This window comes from Calonectris borealis, chromosome 14 (assembly GCF_964195595.1).
Source record: "Calonectris borealis chromosome 14, bCalBor7.hap1.2, whole genome shotgun sequence".
Classification (NCBI taxonomy): Eukaryota; Metazoa; Chordata; class Aves; order Procellariiformes; family Procellariidae; genus Calonectris; species Calonectris borealis.
Genome location: NC_134325.1, coordinates 18,558,675 through 18,578,480, shown reverse-complemented (window position 1 = coordinate 18,578,480; position 19,806 = coordinate 18,558,675). Strand labels below are relative to the sequence as shown.

The 19,806-nt window shown below is 36.5% G+C and overlaps 1 protein-coding gene across 1 annotated transcript in view; it reads left to right on the top strand.

Annotated features, from left to right (window-relative positions):
• The window catches only part of SHANK2 (SH3 and multiple ankyrin repeat domains 2), a 316,058-nt gene that overhangs the window by 100,868 nt on the left and 195,384 nt on the right, over positions 1 to 19,806 (top strand). The window contains exon 13 of the mRNA XM_075163387.1: positions 5,185 to 5,298. Coding sequence (XP_075019488.1) covers positions 5,185 to 5,298 — 114 coding nt within the window. The remainder of the gene's footprint in view (positions 1 to 5,184; positions 5,299 to 19,806) is intronic.

Sequence of the window (19,806 nt, the reverse complement as noted above, 5' to 3'; positions counted from 1 at the left end):
ATTAGCTAACTGGCATTTGTTATCAATAACAGAACAATGGAATCAAGGTAAATAACATATTCATGCTGCGGTCTGAATGGAAGGGACACTGTCACTGTCCCTTTGAGATTAAGAATGAAATGGTGACATTTTCTGCTTTCTACTGTGTGTTCTAGAGGGCTTTCAGCTTACATAATTCCACATCTCACTACAAGTATTGAGATCTTCAGCTGCTTTTGATTAGCAGATATAACTCTTACTTTTAGCTCTGATAGTTCTTACATCAGCATAGGCTAGTTCAGTTGCTAGATTTTTCAATGGATTTTCAACTTTACTTTATACTCTGTTGCCATTCTGTACATTTTTCTTTTTTTCTCCTGGTTGTAGAAATGTTATTCTTTTTCCAGAAGATGATCTGTCATTCCCAATCCATATAATTATTTCTTTTCCCAGGAAAGAAGAATGCAGTTTATACAGCACCACAAATTGATTGTAGATATTACAAAGACGTTTCAGATATATCCTGTAGCAGCTGTAAAGACAATGGCCTGAATTTGGCTGTAAATTTCATTGACATTTTTGCAAATGAGGATACCTAGACTTATGCACTTACTGAAATTTCAATATCACAAGGAATTTAGAAATCGTATGCACCATCATTTGATGGAAAAATATTCTGGTACTCTATTTCTTGATTGTGGCATAATGAAGGGAGCTGTAATGTGGAAGAATAAAGCTTTTTTGTTGTTTTGATTGAAGTGATTTTTTTGATAATATATTGGGTAATTAAGCTGTTTGAGATGAGTATGTTAATATTAATATTAGTTACAATATATACATTGTCAATAAACTTACAGAAGTTGCAAAAGACAAAACATCCTATGCTCACTTAGCTCTCTATATAATTTTCTTGTGTTTTTTTCTGGACTTTGGCAAGGCAGAATCTAGCTGATACTAAGTATAATACTTTAAATACATTAAAATGTAAGATCCTGGTAGGCACCTGCTTTTACATGTTTTCCTGTTATTCAATTGTTTGGTATTTGTCCAATTCTGATTTGCAGTTTTGCTCACATAATTGAACATAATTCTTGTTTTAAACTATACTTCTGTTGTGAAAGATCATATCAGGATTCATGATGTTACTAGAACCTTAATTTTACTCTTATAACATCAGATTCTTTTTGTAATTCTTGTTGTGTGTAAAGAGACTCTGTCCTGCTCTTGCCATAGCAACCACATCTTTTGTTTTTACTAAAAGCAAAAGGAAAAAAATACTTGAAATGATAAAGCTTAATTATTAATATTGGGAAAGTTATCCTTTGATTTACCATTGTTGTGTCCTTCAGAAGGGAAAATGTTGATTAGAAAATCTCTTGCTGGTACCAAATTATCTATTACAACGTGTCTCTTAAGCACTATTGTGAGAGGGAAAAGTAGGAATTAAGGCCTCATTCTAAAAAAGCATTCATGGGTACAAAAGATAAATTATATTTTTTGATTTATCCTTTCAGTTCCCAGTTATCCACATTGGAATAGATGAAGTGTTGCCAGTTTTTATAGATATGTAGATTATTATGGCTTTGGCTCCTGCTGCAGAATTTCTTATTAATGGTACCACTTGAGATACATTAAAAAGATTATTTCAAGTTTTTTGGTAGTGCAGAACCATCTAGATCTCAGCTTCTACATTTTGAGTATTAGGTCATACGTGCTTCTCCTCCATCTCACCAACAATTTGTCTCTGTCTCTGCCCATCAGCTGTATCCCTGGCTACCCCACGTTTGCCTCTTGAGTCATCTTTGTGCCTCTTGCAATTCCATTAGGCTTTCCCTTCCTCTCTTGGCGCCCACAATGATGTTTTTCCTTGATAGCAAGTCCAAAGGTCCTGTCATTTTGTTTGTAGATGTAATCTCTGGACAGGCTTGAACCAGAATTGCGAAGGCTGTCTGTGTTCTGGCAACACCTCATTTCCCCTTCTACCTCTTTTCCGTAAACGTTATGTCTTCAGGCAGGACTACATGTATTTTTGCTTTGCTCTTGTTATTAGTAATCGCTAATATTTAATAATTCATGTAATAATGATCTAAAGCGGGGCTGGTTTTGCTTTGTGGTAATCACTTTTCACCTTGCGCTCACAGATGGACTTACAAAACAAATTTCTTTCCCTTCTTGATTTGAATGTGTTATCAGCTGCTACTACCATAAACACGTGACATTACTCTATGGGCGTGAAATACCCAACTTCCTTCTTACAGTGGAAATGCTTTTTGGAGATGGAAATATCTAGCGATAGGACGAGAGGAAATGGCCTCAAGTTGCACCAAGGGAGGTTTAGATTGGACATTAGGAGAAATTTCTTTACTGAAAGAGTGGTCAGGCCTTGGAACAGGCTGCCCAGGGAAGTGGTTGAGTCACCATCCCTGGAGGTATTTAAAAGACGGGTAGATGAGGCCCTTAGGGACATGGTGTAGTGGGCATGGGGGCGTTGGGTTGACGGTTGGACTCGATGATCTTGGAGGTCTTTTCCAACCTTAATGATTCTATGATTCTATGATTCTATGTAATTTGGAGCATCAAAATAACAGATTTGACAGATTAATAAAACACTTAATTAGGAAAGTCTTTCTCAATCCCTAAGTAGTTTTTGTTTTTCCCTATCTTGCCAGTTTGTGGAGTGAAATCAGGACTGAGATTCAGTGCTGAAAATTCTTCTCAAAAAAACCTAATTACCTGCAATAGGAATCTTTCACTGTCTCACATTTTGAAATTTCTTTGGGCTGGAGTCCTACACTCACTTTTATGATTCAATGTACAGTAGGATCCTACAATAATTGTAATATCTATATATATTATTAATTAAGTTTTCCTACTTCCTTATCTCATATATAAGAAATGCACTCTATTCTTATGTGAACAGAGGTTACATGGTTAAAAATATATTGGAAGCCGATGAATACCCAATATATATTGGATGAATGGATAGGCTTCTGTTTTATGTAACACTGAATTATCGAATTGACTTTGTGTGTTAATGTGCACAGACTTTAAACTTTTTCATTAACAACTGGAATTTGTCAACATATTTTTCATTAATTATGCCCCAAATTTATATTCATTAATATTTTGATTTATGTATTTTTTTATTAACACAATTAAAGCACAGATCTGATTTCTTCATTTTTGCTTGCATGTAAATGTAGAGGTTAAATATTTTCTGCTTATGTTGACAATATCAATAGGTGTTAGGTAACTAAAAGAAAAGGCATGTTAAAATTTTTTTCTTCAGCTTAAGTGTCACTGTAGAGTTGTTGGTGTCTTCCAAGGTCAGTGCCCTCCCCCATCATCCCATAACTACCTGGGTAGGTGTAGGTTTCCTCGTACGTGTGAGAAAGGTGCTTGATAAATGGTGCATTTGGGACCCATCCAGGTGTAGGATTTTGCCTTAATGGATCTATTTCCTGGGGCTTAATACGTACTTCTTATTGACAGTGATGTGTAAATATGCAGCTCATGGAATTTGTATCTCTGAATTTACTACATTAAAGGACTTAAAATTGATACATTTAAAAACATTTTTCTGTCAAATATCTATGTTAATAGATATCCGTGCTCCATAAGTAATACCACAAATAGCTTAGGATTGCATTAATGAGAAACAAGGTAAACATTTAATTTCAAATGCAGTTTTACAGATCCTGGTGTGTCAAACCAGACTTCTTACTACCTCTTTAGTATTACTAAGATTTTTTTATTTGGCCTATCATTGATTTGATTTTCATCTCTACTCTAGAGTAGTGGAAATCAAGTTCAAATTCAGTGCCATTGAGTCACAGCAGTTCCACTGGTGCAGAATTCAATTGCAGTCAGGCTCAGGGACTATGATTTTAAAGCCTGATAAGGTATGTTTTAACAGTGCAAAGAGTGCTTGTGTTGGAGATCATCAAAGTAGCTCTGAGCAAGTTAATATCCCTACGCACTGAAATACCCTGCAGAGATATTATTCCAGGTCTTGGAAACCATATGCATACGTTAGCAAAGAGATGTGCTTGGGCTAATTAGCCTTGATTTTCAGCAGGGCCAGTTAACTTGGCTGGCTTAGCTAGCACACAGCTAATGGAGCTGTGCTGCTCCGACTTCCACGGGCTTATTTTTGGCAGCTCAGGGACCTCTCCACCAAACATTGTGTTTTGTACAGATGTACTCTGAGGACCTGTGTTGTATGACTGAGCTACATTCCCAATCAACCTATTTAGAAGAGCTAACCATGGTTTTGTTAATTTATAACATCACCTTTGTTCCAATATTAATGTATAGTATGTTTTAGTAGTACATTTATGTTTTTTAATATATATTAAACATACAGTGATTTGTAGGAACGTCTATAAAATTAGTTTAAACCTAATACTTAGCAAGTATTTAGGATCCTTTCATTACTGTAATTCATCTCCAATTGCTTACTAGTAAAAACATACACTGTTGTTCTGCGGTCTTTTGTCACAGTCCTTGCTGAGTCCTAAGGTTAATATCAAGATAATTAGAACTACAGGATAAAGCTTTTTCTCCTATTGGTAAATCGTTCTCCTCCCTATTGTCACTGTCTTCTACCGAGAAAAATCATTGAAATGTTTCAAAAGGCATCTACATTGTGTATCGCACCTATGGGATATTCAAGTGTTTGTTGTGTACTCAAACCGTTAAATCATATTATTCGACCTACATTACAAATCTCTGGAGCTACCCACTAAATAAAATAGCATGTTTCCTTAGGAAGTGGAAAACATATGAGATATCAAAACATGTATTATTAAAACCCAATTTCAGTGTGGGTTCAGTTTTACAATGGGTTCAGCACTTCAGCATAATTTGAACAGGCAAGACAAATTTTTTTGGTCTTAGTATGACCATACATTTATGCTTGATAAAAGCAGCAATGAGAAAACTGAAAATGGAAAGAATTATGTGAGGGCCAAGGAAACATGTGACAAAAATAAATTTGGGAAGAGGTTCCAAAGACCAGTCAGGGAGGGTCGCATTTAAAGGTTACTCTGCCCATTTTGGGGGTACCAGCATTTGAGTTACTGTACAATGTTTGCTTTTACCAACATGATACTCAATTATTACTGAGCGTGTTATGTAACTAATCTTGGTATTTACATGAGAAGAGAAAAAACTCTAATGCTTCCTATGTCTCTCTGTATTTAGTTTTAAGCATTGGTGAAGGTGGATTCTGGGAAGGCAGCACCCGGGGACATATTGGATGGTTTCCTGCAGAATGCGTTGAAGAAGTTCAGTGTAAACCAAATGAAAGCAAACCAGGTAATCGGATCAAGTTCCTGTTGAGTCCTAACAATGACAAACGCGACGTGTCTGTCCAAGCAGAGAGGCAGCCTAGATGGTAATGTGTTATACAGCAGCACATTTGTGCAATACTAGAAACTGAAGAATTAAATATAGCTGAGCTGCTGAATTAAAAAATAAAGGTGGGTTTATTGATCAGATGTTACTGGATGGTGTCCAAGCAAATGGTTTTTCTCATGAGGGACTATGCTGTGAAGTACTGCGAAACCATTTACACAGAACTGTATGCAGACATTTTGTAAAGCATTATGCTGCATTTTATTTTCTTACAGTATGGGGGAATGACTAATTAGACAATTAATAATGGAAGAAAAAATGGTCAGTCATTTCCCAATCTGAGATAGTCGTACAATGTATTTAGCTCTTGTTCCCTCTGTTGACCTTTTACTAAATTTTAGAGGAGGCATCCATTAGTGGGATGTCCCATATACATCCTTACTGATGACAAAGGAAATATAGAATCCTCCTTTATCATACACTTGTGCTGCCCTAAGTAAGTAAAACACAAGTGACTTTAAGCAAGGAGTCTTTACAGTCCTGGTGTAATAAAAGAAAAAGAAATGTACAGTGAAGCATGTTATTTTAAGAATTACCTACTATCTCATAATTTCTCTGCTTTTAAGAATTAAGATATGAGGACATCCTCTCTAATTAAAAGCTCATTATAAATGAGCTCTGAAAATATAATTAATGTTCTCCAGGAGTGTATGTAGTTTTAAATTAACTATTGATGTGTTTTAGCTCTTCGATGTATTGATTTAGAACTTTTGGCATTGCACAGACAATACACTAAAATTTATGCATCGTATCATTCATTCACAAACATTATTCTTTTATGTATGACATTATAAACTGCACAGGTATACTTTTCTTTTTTTTATATATACCCACTGTATAAACATGATAGAATGGAATAGAATGCACTGGACAAGATAATAGTTCCAGAGTAGTAAGGATTTGGAAATACTTGTAAGATTTGATAATTATTTTAATTTCATCGGTTATAATGGAAGCTGTGGTAAAACGAAATAGAGTTCAAAGCCTGAGCAGAAGAGGAGGCAAAAAGTTAGCTTCTGTAATACGAGGACTTTAAAAGAATGAGGGAATAAAGCATCAGGGACACTGCTCTAGATAACTAAACACTGTGTGAAAAGGTTCTATTTCCTTTTCTATTACCCTTTTGAGAGAGAAAAAGAAAAGGAGGCAAAACCAGATCTAATATTTGGAGAGAATGGAGTTAGGCTCTGAGAACAGAGAGAGAATAGTTGTGTAGCTCTTCACAGAGCTTAAGAACAAACCAGAATTTGAAGATGGAAGAATATTAAACAAGAGGAAGATTGCGGTTGGAATTGGCAAATCTAGGAGCAGCGCAGTTCTCAAATACTAGATGTAAAAAGAGAATAACAAGTTGCAATTCTAGTGTGATTTCATTTGTTGGAAACATTACGGAAGACGAATAAATTCAGTCAGCATGGAACATGAGCTGGTGAAGAGCCACGTGTGAACTGTTCTGAAGATCCTTCAATAAAACCTTGTGGTCACTTGATTGAAAGACTTCAGAAAGATGTAGTCTATATAAGTAAGTAATCACTAACACCTATCTTGAGTCTATCATGGCAACTCTGCATTAAATTTGAGCTGTGCATTTGTCTCCAAATCTGATGAAAATTCTGGGGAGGGGCAGTAGGTGAAGTTCTAAAATATGAAAGGTTATTTGCAACTTCTTTAGATATATACAGTGTTTTTGAAGAGAAGGTAACCAAACCTGTTTGTCACAAATCCTTAAAGATCTTTTCAAGAAATACTGTAGGGAGTAAATTCAGTATATGACATGATTGCCTTAATATTTGACAAGATTGTTTTCAAACAAAAATTTCTTTGATCATTCAAAGGAAAATGAAAGTTAAGAAAAAAATTGTCACAAGAACAGCAAAAGGATTACCAAAGCTGGAAGCGTTAAAACAATATCAACAGAAACATCTTACAAATTTTCTGATGTGAAATTATGAAAACTTGTGCCATGTGTCTGCCAAAACACCAGAGCATTTACTCTAATTTATACCTATTGCATCCTATTGTCTTTCTGATCGTTTTCCTATGTGCTTATAGTATAGTGTGAATAATAATGTCAGCATAGCTAACGACTTTAAATATACCATTCTTCCACTCCAAAAAAAAGATGATGCTTATTATTTAAATAAGCACAAAATGGGCACATTTTCTATACCTTTGAACTTGTGCACTCACATATTTTGCTGGGCTGTCTTGAAAAAAGTCCTGCACCCAGAAGGCACAAATGAGGTACAGTGCTTCTCTGTCCAATGTAATGTGCTAGAGGTTGGAGCTATGAGTATGAAATATATGAAATCCACAGTATGTGCCATATTATTATTGAAATATGGTATGGACTGAAAGCAGCTGATCACTGAATTGCTCTATGCAGTTAGCTTCATTCCCTTTGCATAGGAAACAATGGAAATGAAAGAGGAGAGCTTTATAAGCAAAAATCAGCCAGTACTGCCTCTGAGTACAAATGCAAAAGTAATTTACAAAAATGTGTTAAGCATGGTGAAATGATTAGAAATTAAATTAGGTCTGCTGGGATTGCTGAAAGAACATCAGCTGAGAAACATCACAGACTTGCGAGTTGGAAGAATTTGCATCATCGACTTTGCAAAGCAGCAGAACTTCTTATGATAATGATTTAGAAAGTAGATCATCTTAATGTGTAGGAAATGAAACTCCAACTCAGCCTTTTTCAGACCAGCAGCACAGTAACAATTCTTTCTTATAAATGAGATTTAGGAACATTTCTTCAAACAGCTTCCCTTTGCTATTAAGTTTGAATAATTGTGTTTAATAGTAGCTTGTCATTTGCACACCATGAATGAAAGAAAGAGAAATAGTTCTTGGAAAAAACAAACCACAATTAAACACTACATGCCCAGTAAAACTGGTGGGCAGGTGTTTCATGTCATGCTGATGTATAATCTCACTTCTAAGACAAGTTCAATTTTCAGGGAACTTCATTGCCATCCAGACTGTTCAGGGGTAGTAGGCAGTACGGAACAGCACCTGGTTCCTGTGATCTCTTCAAAGATACCATGCTAGCTTGGCAAGTTCTGTTTTCCAAAAAAAAATCATGTTGACTGGCATTAATTCTACATCCCTTCTTTAATCCTTCATTAATTGAGACTTGCAGGAATTATTCCATTATTTTGCTAAGATTGATACCAGGCTTATAGGCTTTTAATTATCCAGGTTGTCTCATTTGCCCTTTAATAGCACTGGCACAGGACCCGCTGCCTTTCAGTCTTAAGAAGTTTCCTTGACATTTCGAGATCTAATGAAAAAAGAATAATGACTAAGAAAATCGTTATCAGTGGTCTGCTAAGTTCTTTTGCCTGTTTTTAGAAAATTCTTAGACACAAAACCTTCGTACCTTCTCATTTTAAAAAGAGTAGCCAGTTTTTAACATTCTCCAGAATTATTCTTAGAGTGAGAGTATTCCTTCAGATGAGATTGATACAACATCTTGCTTTTTCCCTGTACAAACACAGAATACAGATGTTACATATTTTTTCTTTCTACATTGACAGTTTTCCTATGTTATTCAGTAATGAACCAATTCCATTCTTAAATTTCTTTGTATTTCTAAATATGTGAAAATATACTATGTTTTTTTTGCTAAAATGTTCTGGGTAGATTGAAGAGTGTTCTGTGCAGGAGAAGCTTGATTCGTATAAAATACAAATTAACTGAAATCTATGCAAATGTGAGGCACTACCTTGGGTTAATAGACATCTTAACAGGATTTATTCGCTAAGTGCTGTTGGTGCAGCAGAGAATCAGAGGTCATCTTGGATCTCTGGCAGCAGTAGTTTGCATCCACTGAGAATACACTGTGTGACATAGCTTCGTTTAATTTTTCTACCTATAAAAAAAAAGCACGGCTTTTCATTTTACCAGTTTATGCGCCCCTTAAAATTCATTATCTTTCTTAAAATAGTAAGAATTCCTACCTAATACCTTTCAATGGGAAATGAAGTACAGAAGAATCTGTCGTCCATAAAATCAGCTGCCCCACCAATGGAAGATACAGTTTTCTTCCTCCTACTTAAGTTTGGATATTTCCATTTGCTTTTCTTCCATCATAGGGTATTACTCTGACTTGAGAGATTTACTACAAAAATGCTTTTTATTAGACTTGTGATTTTATACTCCATGTCCTTCAGAATTCAGAGATATAGATTATCTGATTGCTCGTAACTGAGGTGAAGTATTCATTTTGTTTTCAAGCTAGAAGTTATCTTGAATTACATTTTGCCTTTACAGTTTATTATTCCTTCCTCCCTACTGATGTGCCTGAAGAACTCCTAGATTTTACAAATGATACTGAAATGAAGGCAGACGTAGCATGTCTTTTAGTAATTCTCGCTGTCTTTCAACTCTTGGCCTCCTCAGTGCACCTTTCTTTGAGTTCCATGCTCATCGTTAATACCCTCTTTGGGGTGACTTTTCATTCAGTAGCATCCTCCATGCATTTTTGTATCCTGTGGCCTTGGGGTACACCTTATTAGTAGTTGTAGTTGCCATAGGAGTCCTGGGAGTTTATTTCAGACTCGATCTAATCTGGGCATGTGGCTTGAACGACCAATAGCAGTTGCTCAAGAGCTCATTTTTCTGTGAATGAATCCAATTTGCAAACTCTGAGGTCTGCTCGGTCCTGTGGGCTGCAGCAGAGTAGGCAGCACTTACAAAGCACATTCCTGGCCCAGAATAAATGCTAATGTAGATGCGCCCATGCTGACCTCTAGTGTCACTGGTGCTCTGAGCAGACACTACCTAGCATCTAAACTGGGATTTCTCTCTCAAAATGTCTGTACTTAAAGGTTCGGTTAGCTTACTCCTAAGTTTCCAGCAACTTGAAAATATAATGACAGATTATCCAGTATAGTGTAGTTCCCATGCCCATTTCTTTTGCAGCATTCCTTATCCAACATTCCCTCTAGATTTCAGAAGTTACCAAACAAGTCAAAGCTGCATTAATAAAATGAATACTTTGCTACACAGATGGCTATTTCTGAAGTACAGAGTTTTCTTTATTCCGCATTCTTAGTTTTTAACACCTTGTGCATTCAATAAAAACAGATTTGTTCCTCATTTCCACCATCCCTTTTCATAATTAGCACAACACCTTCCCAGACAATCTAGTCAGCCAGGCTGCTAGAAAATTGATTTGCCTTCTTGCAAAAAAGGAAGTTGCCTTGCTGTGAATTGAGAAGCTACATCTGTACTAGTAGCTGGTAGCTGTTCTGTCCTCTGCGGGCAAGTGGCTTGGCATATGCGGTATTTGAAAGTTTTCTTCCTGTTGCCTGCAACATCAAGGTTGCTTTCTCCTTGCTGTCTTTTGAAACAGTCACCAACATTTTTTGTTCACTGCAATATATCTGAGTACTGTTTGGAAGAATAATCGTTGGCGTAAGTCTGGAAAAGAGGAGGCTGAGGGGAGGTTGTAGAGGTTGCGCTCTACAACTACCTGAAAGGAGGTTGTAGCAAGGTGGATGTTGGTCTCTTCTCCCAAGTAACAAGCGATAGGACGAGAGGAAATGGCCTCAAGTTGTGCCAGGGGAGGTTTAGATTGGACATTAGGAGAAATTTCTTTACTGAAAGAGTGGTCAGGCCTTGGAACAGGCTGCCCAGGGAAGTGGTGGAGTCCCCATCCCTGGAGGTATTTAAAAGACGGGTAGATGAGGCGCTTAGGGACATGGTTTAGTGAGCATGGTGTGTTGGGTTGACGGTTGGACTCGATGATCTTAGAGGTCTTTTCCAACCTTAATGATTCCATGATTCTATGATTCTAAGTGGAAGTTGTGGCAGGGCCCCACTAACAATGAAACAGGATGGATGGTTACACACCAGAGCACAAGTTGCGGCCTTGGCTGTGTCCTGTATGGACATATGTAGGCTGCCTGAACTTCTAAAAACTTGAATTTACCCAGCTTGGGCTCTTACATAGCTTATAGTTGATTTCAAACATGTGCTGTTTAACATTTCATGAGAAGGATGGGTGCCAGAAAATTAAATTTTTCCATTCTTTTTTTCTACATTTTTGAGCATCTCAGGGTAGTGATGTGGTAAGTGTGTTACAAAGAAGTGTCATTACTGGGTGTGCTCCCCGAGGCAGATGAACACTAAAGCATACCACAGAAATTTGGTCTGTGTGTGTGTGTGCACCCCGTTGCATCCCAGTGTGGAACAGAAATGTAATGAGCTGAGCCTGGAAGTCCCCACCCTCAAATCATCAAGCCCAGAGGACATGATGGAACATGTGTTCACATGTATGGATTTCTTTCCTGAATAGAAAAGGAAAAAATGTCCACCCATCTCAACCTGACATCCAAGCAGTGCACAGCTCGCGTGTGCATCCAAGGTCTCTGATGGCAAACTTGCTGTGGAATAGAGCTGTCCCTCAGCTAGCTACACTGGATAAAGCCATCACCCTTCTCCTTCCTGTAAGTTATGGGTCATCTGATTTTGGCAGTCGGGGGCTACATTTACATAGACGGACAGTTTAAGATGTGTTGAAACTCTGCGATGAGGCTTTGCTCAGTTTGCATCCAGATGTTAGTTCTTGAGCTCATGTAAAACTGGAATTTGTGAGTTGTAGCTCTGGTCCTTCTAGAAGAAGGACAGGAGTCTTGGTTTACCAAATTTGCTGTTTGGACATAATAGATAGTCAGAACATAATCAGCTGTAAAAGCACTCCGTAATCACATATAATTATGCATGAAAGGTCAGCAGTGGAAGGAAAAAACAGAAAGCAAAAAATCTTTTCATCCAGCCTCTTTCCTTAATTACCCACCTTTTATAAATGATCCAAATTAACAAAATCTTTTTTAAACAACTTTTTCCTGTTTTGTTAGGATCAGTTCTGGGTAGTTATTTAACTAGAAAGAGAACTGTAAGAGTAGATGGAAACATTTTAGAGATTATTAGAACTCTGAAAAATTCTATAAATTAAATAACTTTGAAAACCACTGGAGGGAAGAGGGTTTCAACGAGACAGAAGAGCCTGCAAATAAGAGATGCTATCTGACTAGATGAGCACCTCGAGGTTTTTGATAATAAGTTTTGATAAATGCTCCTTTCACATGATTTCACCTTGAATAGAAGGTACCCATGTATCTGTGACAAAATTATCGTGCAACTTAAAACTGTTTGGTGTGAACAGCAGGAGTTCAGGACAAAACATTACTGCAGCTGGAAGGACAAATGGAGGCAGTATAAAAGTAATTTATATGTATAAGAAGGGAAAGACACATTTTTGTTAGGAAAGTTAATCACAAACATTCTCATGTCAGTTGTGCAAAGAGCTAAGCAGCCTGCTAGCTTGGAAACATGTTCTGACTCAACAGTGCAGGCAATGGCTGGACTTAATTTGGCACAGAGAGTATAAACCAAATTAAAAAAAAAAATTGAAAGTGCAAGATTGCCTCACACGTAAGTGGGCTTATCATTGTAAAAAGTGGTATGATGTGGATACAAATTCAGCCATTTGAAAATGGATAGAAAGCTCAAGAGGTTAATATTTTATCTTTGTAATCCCACACAGGGTCCTAAATGTGGGACATGCAGTCAGACAGATGTGTTTATTGAAGTTGATCCACGCCTGTTGAGGAACATTGTCCAGCTATCAAACCCTGGTACCCAGAGCTCAGACTGACAGGTCAAACACTACTCAATAAGTCCCCTGCCTTGAAGGATACTGTCTGAAGCTCTGACCTCTGAAATACTCTTTTCTGCCTTGCTTCTGTATTTTGCACAACAAACCACATGGCTCACATGATTCTGCAAAGTTTCATCGTTTGATAACTGATTTTCTGCCACAAAATATGTTTCCCATGTACAAATTTGTAACAAAAAAAAGGAATATTTAATAAAAATATATATAATATTTATATATATATAAATAAAAATATTTAATAAAAATATGAATAGATGACAAAACTCAGCAAATACCATATTTTTGCATTCCCTTCCATCAAACAGTGGGAAAAATACTTTATACTGGAACAAAAAAGTCAATGCAAAGAATTAGATCTGAGGTGCTGGCAAGCCTGTCCACAAAACCCAGCTGACATACGAGCTCGGTGCAGTAATATTCAACTAATTCTGACAACTCTCTGTAGCTGAGGATATAAATCAACTCCACTTTTTGTCTCAAGTAATGGAATTTAAAGAATGAACCTCAGCAAGTTTCTGCACTTTAGGTTTGCTGAGCAAAGCAGTTGTGTTCTCAGTTATGATAAACAGCAGTTTGGGAAAAGACTTCTAAATGAATCATCACTCAATGATAATGCTAATTTGGAAGCAGAGGTAACTTGAGAGCTGTTTTTGTCTGCAAGCTAGCTATAGGATAGAGTCATATGTTTTCCACACAACCTGTAATGTGTGTTCTCTTTGACCAAGGGTGCCTTGAAAGACCTTGCAATCTTTCAGTCTTGGTCTTCTGACCAAGATGCAATAGAAGTTTCTTACTATAATAGTAATATTTGTAAGAAATGCTTTGAAAGACTGAATCTGCCAGCTAAGGTTGCCGGTCAGCTTCTCTCTCTCATATTACAGTGGTTTTCCTTCGCTAATGATATGAGTTTGGTTTCAAGAAAGAGTAAAATATAGTATTCCATGATAATAATTTAATAATTTATCCAGTTTTTGGAACAGCATAAAGAAAAAACATGAAAAAATAATTAAAAAAAAACCCCAACAAGCCTAGGTCTAGAGCTTGCAAAGGATGTAAGCCTGTCTGCATCTTTATCTCTGAATAAGTAATTTTTAATTCATAATATTTTACTCCTCAGCTGATGTGCACTTCATCCCATTCACTCTATTTTTCATGCTTGCTAAGAGCCACTTAGGAATAACTCTAATCAGCTGAAAAGGAACAACACAATTCTGCAACGCATTGAAATAGGCTAAAAATAAATTGCACAGCAATATAGAATTAAATTTACATGTTAGGAAACTCAACATTTCAAATGCACCTGGGATTGCCGATATGTGAAATCGGACATGTGAGTGTAGATTTTTTCCTTTTCTGATTCTTTCTGCATTTTTTCCTCAAAAAAAAGTCTATCAAACCATACAGGATAAAAAAGTGCAAACTCTGAGGAGTGTCTCAAAAAGAATGGAGTTACCATTATAGCATCTTCCTTTTACTTCCAGTGATGCATTCACATTTTCTGTTCAAAATCACAGTCCATCTAACATTAAGAAGCAACTTTTAAAGCCTGAGAGCTCATATAGATACCAAAAATGTCCAATGTTACAAATTACTTTAGAAGTGTGAAAAAGATAAAGGTATAAAGTGAATGATTTATAAAGTGATACAGCATTCTGAGGAACTTAAGCCCAGTTATTGGTTTAAGACAGGATATTTCAGCCTGTGGCAGAATTTGAGCAGCCCTGTTTTGCAATGTGCTAACGATCTAGAAATAATACTTAATTTTTTGATTCCTAGTTGTTCTTGTGGAAACTACACACATAACATGTTTTTTTCAACCCGTCAAAGTCTGGGGTCAAGTTATCTGATTTGGCATATCTCAGTGATTGCTAGTAGGCAAAAATCCTTTGCTTTCACCTTCTGGAATTTTGGAGCATTTCAAATTTCATAAAGAATATGTCTTTTGATAGTAACATCTCTTCCCTGTACTAATAGTTCTTTTTTTTCTTCATTTGAGGTACTTCTTAGTATCTTATGATCCTATGATCGAATATACTTGATCTTTGCTCTTTCTATAAATATCTTATCTTAAATTATAGTAGCAATAGGTTTTAGCTTTTATTTTTATTTTAGATCATTTTTTTTCTGAAATTCTATTTAATCAGGATTCTATGATGCACCTGTGCAAATATTATTTATATCAGAATACAACTTCTGTTAAAATCATTCTGGGTATATATCAGGATGAAATAAAATGCCATATTTTACTTAACTCATTTCATTTAGCATAACCTAACATTTTTTAAAACCATTTACTTAAAATGGCTGACATAAGCAAGGCAAGTCTTAGATCTATGCATATTCTGAAAGTGTTGATAAGTCATCATTTTCTTCTGTATTCTCCTGTACTAAATGACACATTTGGGTTTTTTCGCCTCTTATTTTTAATGGCTCAGATAAAACGCTTGACAACAGAGTCTGAAAACTCTTTGAAACACTCCCCAGTTATTTGAGATCAAATTCGTATTAGTTTAAGGAAGATGATAGAGCATCTACTTATAGTCATGGCAATGCTGGAGGTGATCAGGAAAATGATACCTAAATAGCAGCAGCTGTTAGATAATCCGTATTCTGATCTTATATTATGTCACTGCTTTTTGATTCCATACCTGCCTGCAACAAAAGAAAATGGAAGGGGGCTTTTTCCAGCTTGCTAAAAGATCCACCAATGCCTGATGGTGAGAAAATGGCTTGATAATATGCTATTTGATGACAGTAACTGATCATAGTAGAAGCAGCATGAAAACAGGCATGTTATTCTGATTCATTCAAAAACCCAATCAGTTATTACATTACATGCCACTGGCCAATTTTATTCTGTAGCGCGAATCCTGTAAGTGGAATACCTCCCTTGCTAGAAAGCTCTGCTAATTTTATTATCAGATTGGTAGCAAAGGTAAACTCTGGGGTCTTGTCTTGTCTTGTGAACTGTTAACCCAGACTGGTGAGGCAAGTGTTTTAAAGCGTAATTTCTTCAAATGGAGATCATTTTCTCTCTGACATTTCGTCTTGGGCTCAATCAGCTCCAGGTAGGAAGCCCCAGACCTGACCAGTATCTCAGGTGGCCTTCAGTATGGTCACAGAGCTTGCAGAGAGTTGTTTTTCTGTTAGGGGCCTCACACGCTCTCCTTCCCCCCCATTTCTGTTACTTTCTGCCTCCAGATGTCTTCTTCTTAGATATCTGTCAGTCTTGTGCCTGCAGGGCAGAGTCAGAAGGGACCGGTCAGCATCGTTGCAGCAGGTTTTCTGTGGTTTTAAAGGTTATGCCTCCAGCGTTGGGCTTTGCAGCTTGCTGTGCCAGGGCTGTGCTTACTCAGACTATCGATATCCCAGAGTGGGTTTATTTAGCTAAGTGAAAGAACATCACATCAGTATTGATAGTCTTATTTTTCAAGCCAGGAATAGGTTATTTGTCTTCAGTTAAAACAGACAAACCTGAGTAAATGTTTCTAATTCTGAACTCACAAAATATATTGAATTTTAAATGGTAATGGAGCTTGGCTACATTATTTATAAAAGCATGTTTGTATTGGGAACCGAGTTTGGAAATTTGGTTCCGCTTTCTGATCTGAAGTGAAAGATGCCCAGCGACTCTCTTAAATTTCTTTCTTAATTAATTGTAGCTCAATTCAGGCTACAATTTACAAATATAAAAAATGGGTGCAAAAGAAAAAATAATTTTGTGGGTGATTAACAAGCAAAAAGGACTTCAGTGGATTGTTTTGGGGCTTTTTTATAGCCAAAAGTTCAACTATAATTATACAAAAATCACAGGAAGCTATAGAGTCTTTACTTCATGCATATAGATATGTTATACACGTATCAAACACTAGTTTAATGTTATCTAGAGAGACATTTAAAATAGTTACATATTTTGGCTGCTTTCCTGGAAATAATAAAAGGAATTATATTGAATACCCTGTACAACATATTAATAGTTTAAGGAAATTAAATATAATGTATCCTTGTCTCATTTTTCTAAAAATTCCTTACATTCAAAAAATTACAGTTTGTGAAGTAAAGGTTAACAAGGAACCTCTAGAAGGTATAACATTACCTTTTGGCTGACTAGTTAAAACGTTGGATCGTATGAGTTAAGAAAAGTACTTCTACTCTGTTGGACACGTTTGTGTGCGATAACACACTGCAGAAGATGGCAAACTGAAGTTAGGTGATAGGAGTAGAGGTCTTTGCAACGACATTGTAATGGAAGATTGAGAGTATTGGTGTTTCAGTATGCGCTGGAAATGTTCATATGTGCTACGAAAGCTATGCATGGTCAAAATAAAAGTGGATTGGCAAAACCAATCCAACCAGATACCAGCAACACGGATAACAGACAGGGCTTGAAAAAATCTTGGCAGTGGAAAGGAGGAAGATATGTTGAAAACTGCTCCATGCCATCAGTCTGTCTTTGCCAAAGTGTATCTGCAGGAGGGAAGGGAAAGGAAGGGGTTTCATGCTTTTAGCACATCTGCGCTTTGGAAGTTGTCAGATGGAAAGTACCTAAGCACAAGAATAACCCAACATTTCTGTAAAGTTAAATTAAGTCAAAATTAGTGCAGACATGCTTACAAATGCTTTTACATGGCTATGTAAAAGACAGAGACTTACCACTTTATTAGTTGCTAAGTGAACTAAAAAGTTTATAGTAATATCTCCATCTTGTACAATGTTGTCTGCATAATCACATCCTTTTTGGGTGCAAATTTTGTAGAACACTCTTTTCTTTGTCGATTACAGTTTTTTTCCTACTCCCTATTTCTGCTTTATGGTTGTACTGACACAAAGCTTTGTGTGGCTGCACTTTGGACTGAAAGGGGAAAACATAGTGCTTTTTTATAAAAAAAAAAAATTACTTGTTATTTTTTAAGGCTGTCCTGTAAGCAGACTCCCTTGGAAAAATGATTAATGGAAAGGACAGGAGTCCCATCAGTTGATGCTGCATAGAACTACAGCCTGAGTCAGCTGTCCAGTAACACAGCAATTATCGAAGAGCAGGAGCTAGCAAGCACCCTCTACTTTGCAGTAATAAGCTGGTGGCAATTATAAGGCACTTAAAAACAATTAATCCTTTCCATGATGCTTTTGTAGTATGAGTGCAGTTTACCTGATTGAACGCAGACAGCAAAGCTGCAGTGGGGAAAGATTCATATCACCTAACTATATAAATTTCTATGGTATTAACATTTCCACTTGAGCTCGTCGCCTTCAGATACCTTTCTACCTTTTTAGTATGTCTGTGTGCTTCAAACATTCAGCTCACCCCATAAATTTAGGCGTGCAAGCTAATCCTTTGCTATTCAAATTTAACAAATCGAAATGAGGAAGCAGGAGGAAGGATGGGAATCTTCACGACATTATTTATTTGCCATCAGAATTAAACTCCATGATAAAAGATTTCTAAAGAAAAAAAAAGAAAAAAACATTTTTGAATTGCAGCTACAATTTCCATTCTAAATGTTTTGTCTCTCAGATAAGTTAGAAAACTAATTTTTTTATGTTATATTAGCATTTGTTAGTCAACACTTAACAAAGAAAAGAAACACTTATATTCCTGACTGTAAATCTCTATAGATTTTACTTTTCCTTTCATTTGCCAGGATAAAACCTATGCTTTGATTTGGTCTCGTATAAGACTTTGAAGACTTTGAGTAGGCCTCTGGTTAAGGGGAAATGCATATATATATATATATATACACACACAGGAATTGTCCAAGGCACTTTCACAAAAATCACGAATCCATCTTGCTAAGATTTTATCATCCAAAGACAGGATACAGTTACATGCAGTGAACAAAAGACTGAGAAAAAACAATGCCAGGATTTATTTATTTTTAAGAACCAGAGGACATTTAAAATGTAATAGAAAGTACGGTGATTTTTGCTAAGTGCTTGCCCAGAAAACAAAAGGGCAAATTGTGGATAAGTGCACTGATTAGTGCTGCAGGAAGAAAAGCTTAGATAAAATCAGAGGAGAGGTACGAGGCAGAATGGGAATAGAAATGTAATCCTTCAAATTTTTCTGTTTACTGGTAAGTACGGTTATGATCCTAGGTGTAGGCTGTTAGCTGCTGATAACAGAATGCTCACAGACAAAGAAAATCTGGCTAAAAAGTGAAACAGTGAGTCTTGAGATAAGGAACTCCTTTGGTTGGAGAAGGGACTTGCAGTGTTTCTATAGTTCTTTGGTGATAATGTCTCAATATCTAGTCTAATTTTAAACACTTAAAACTCTGTATCTTCAGGCATTTCTGTTCAATGCTATAGGGCTGTGAAATAAAGATTAATTTTTTTTTTTTTAAATGATCAAGGCTTCTGTAGCTCTGGGGCAGTTCTGGGCCTTCCTCCCTCTGTTCCTGTGATATCACACAGCTGAGCTCAGCTTTCTTCAGTGTCTTCTCCTGAGCTTTTCTCTTTTCTTGGGAAAACAGCAGAGAACTGAGATCCCTTCTTTGCTCCTGTCCTCTTAACTAGCTCACGAGTGGCACTTAACCTCTGACACAACACACCTGAGCTTTATAATTATTCACCCACTTTCAGTAGTTACCAAACATCCAGACATCATCATTACAGGTAAGAGGACGCAAAATCACATATTCTTTCTAGTGTTTTTTTTTCTGTTTTTATTTGCTTATTCAAATAAGAAAATAAGGTGAAAAATCTTCTAGAAATGTGGC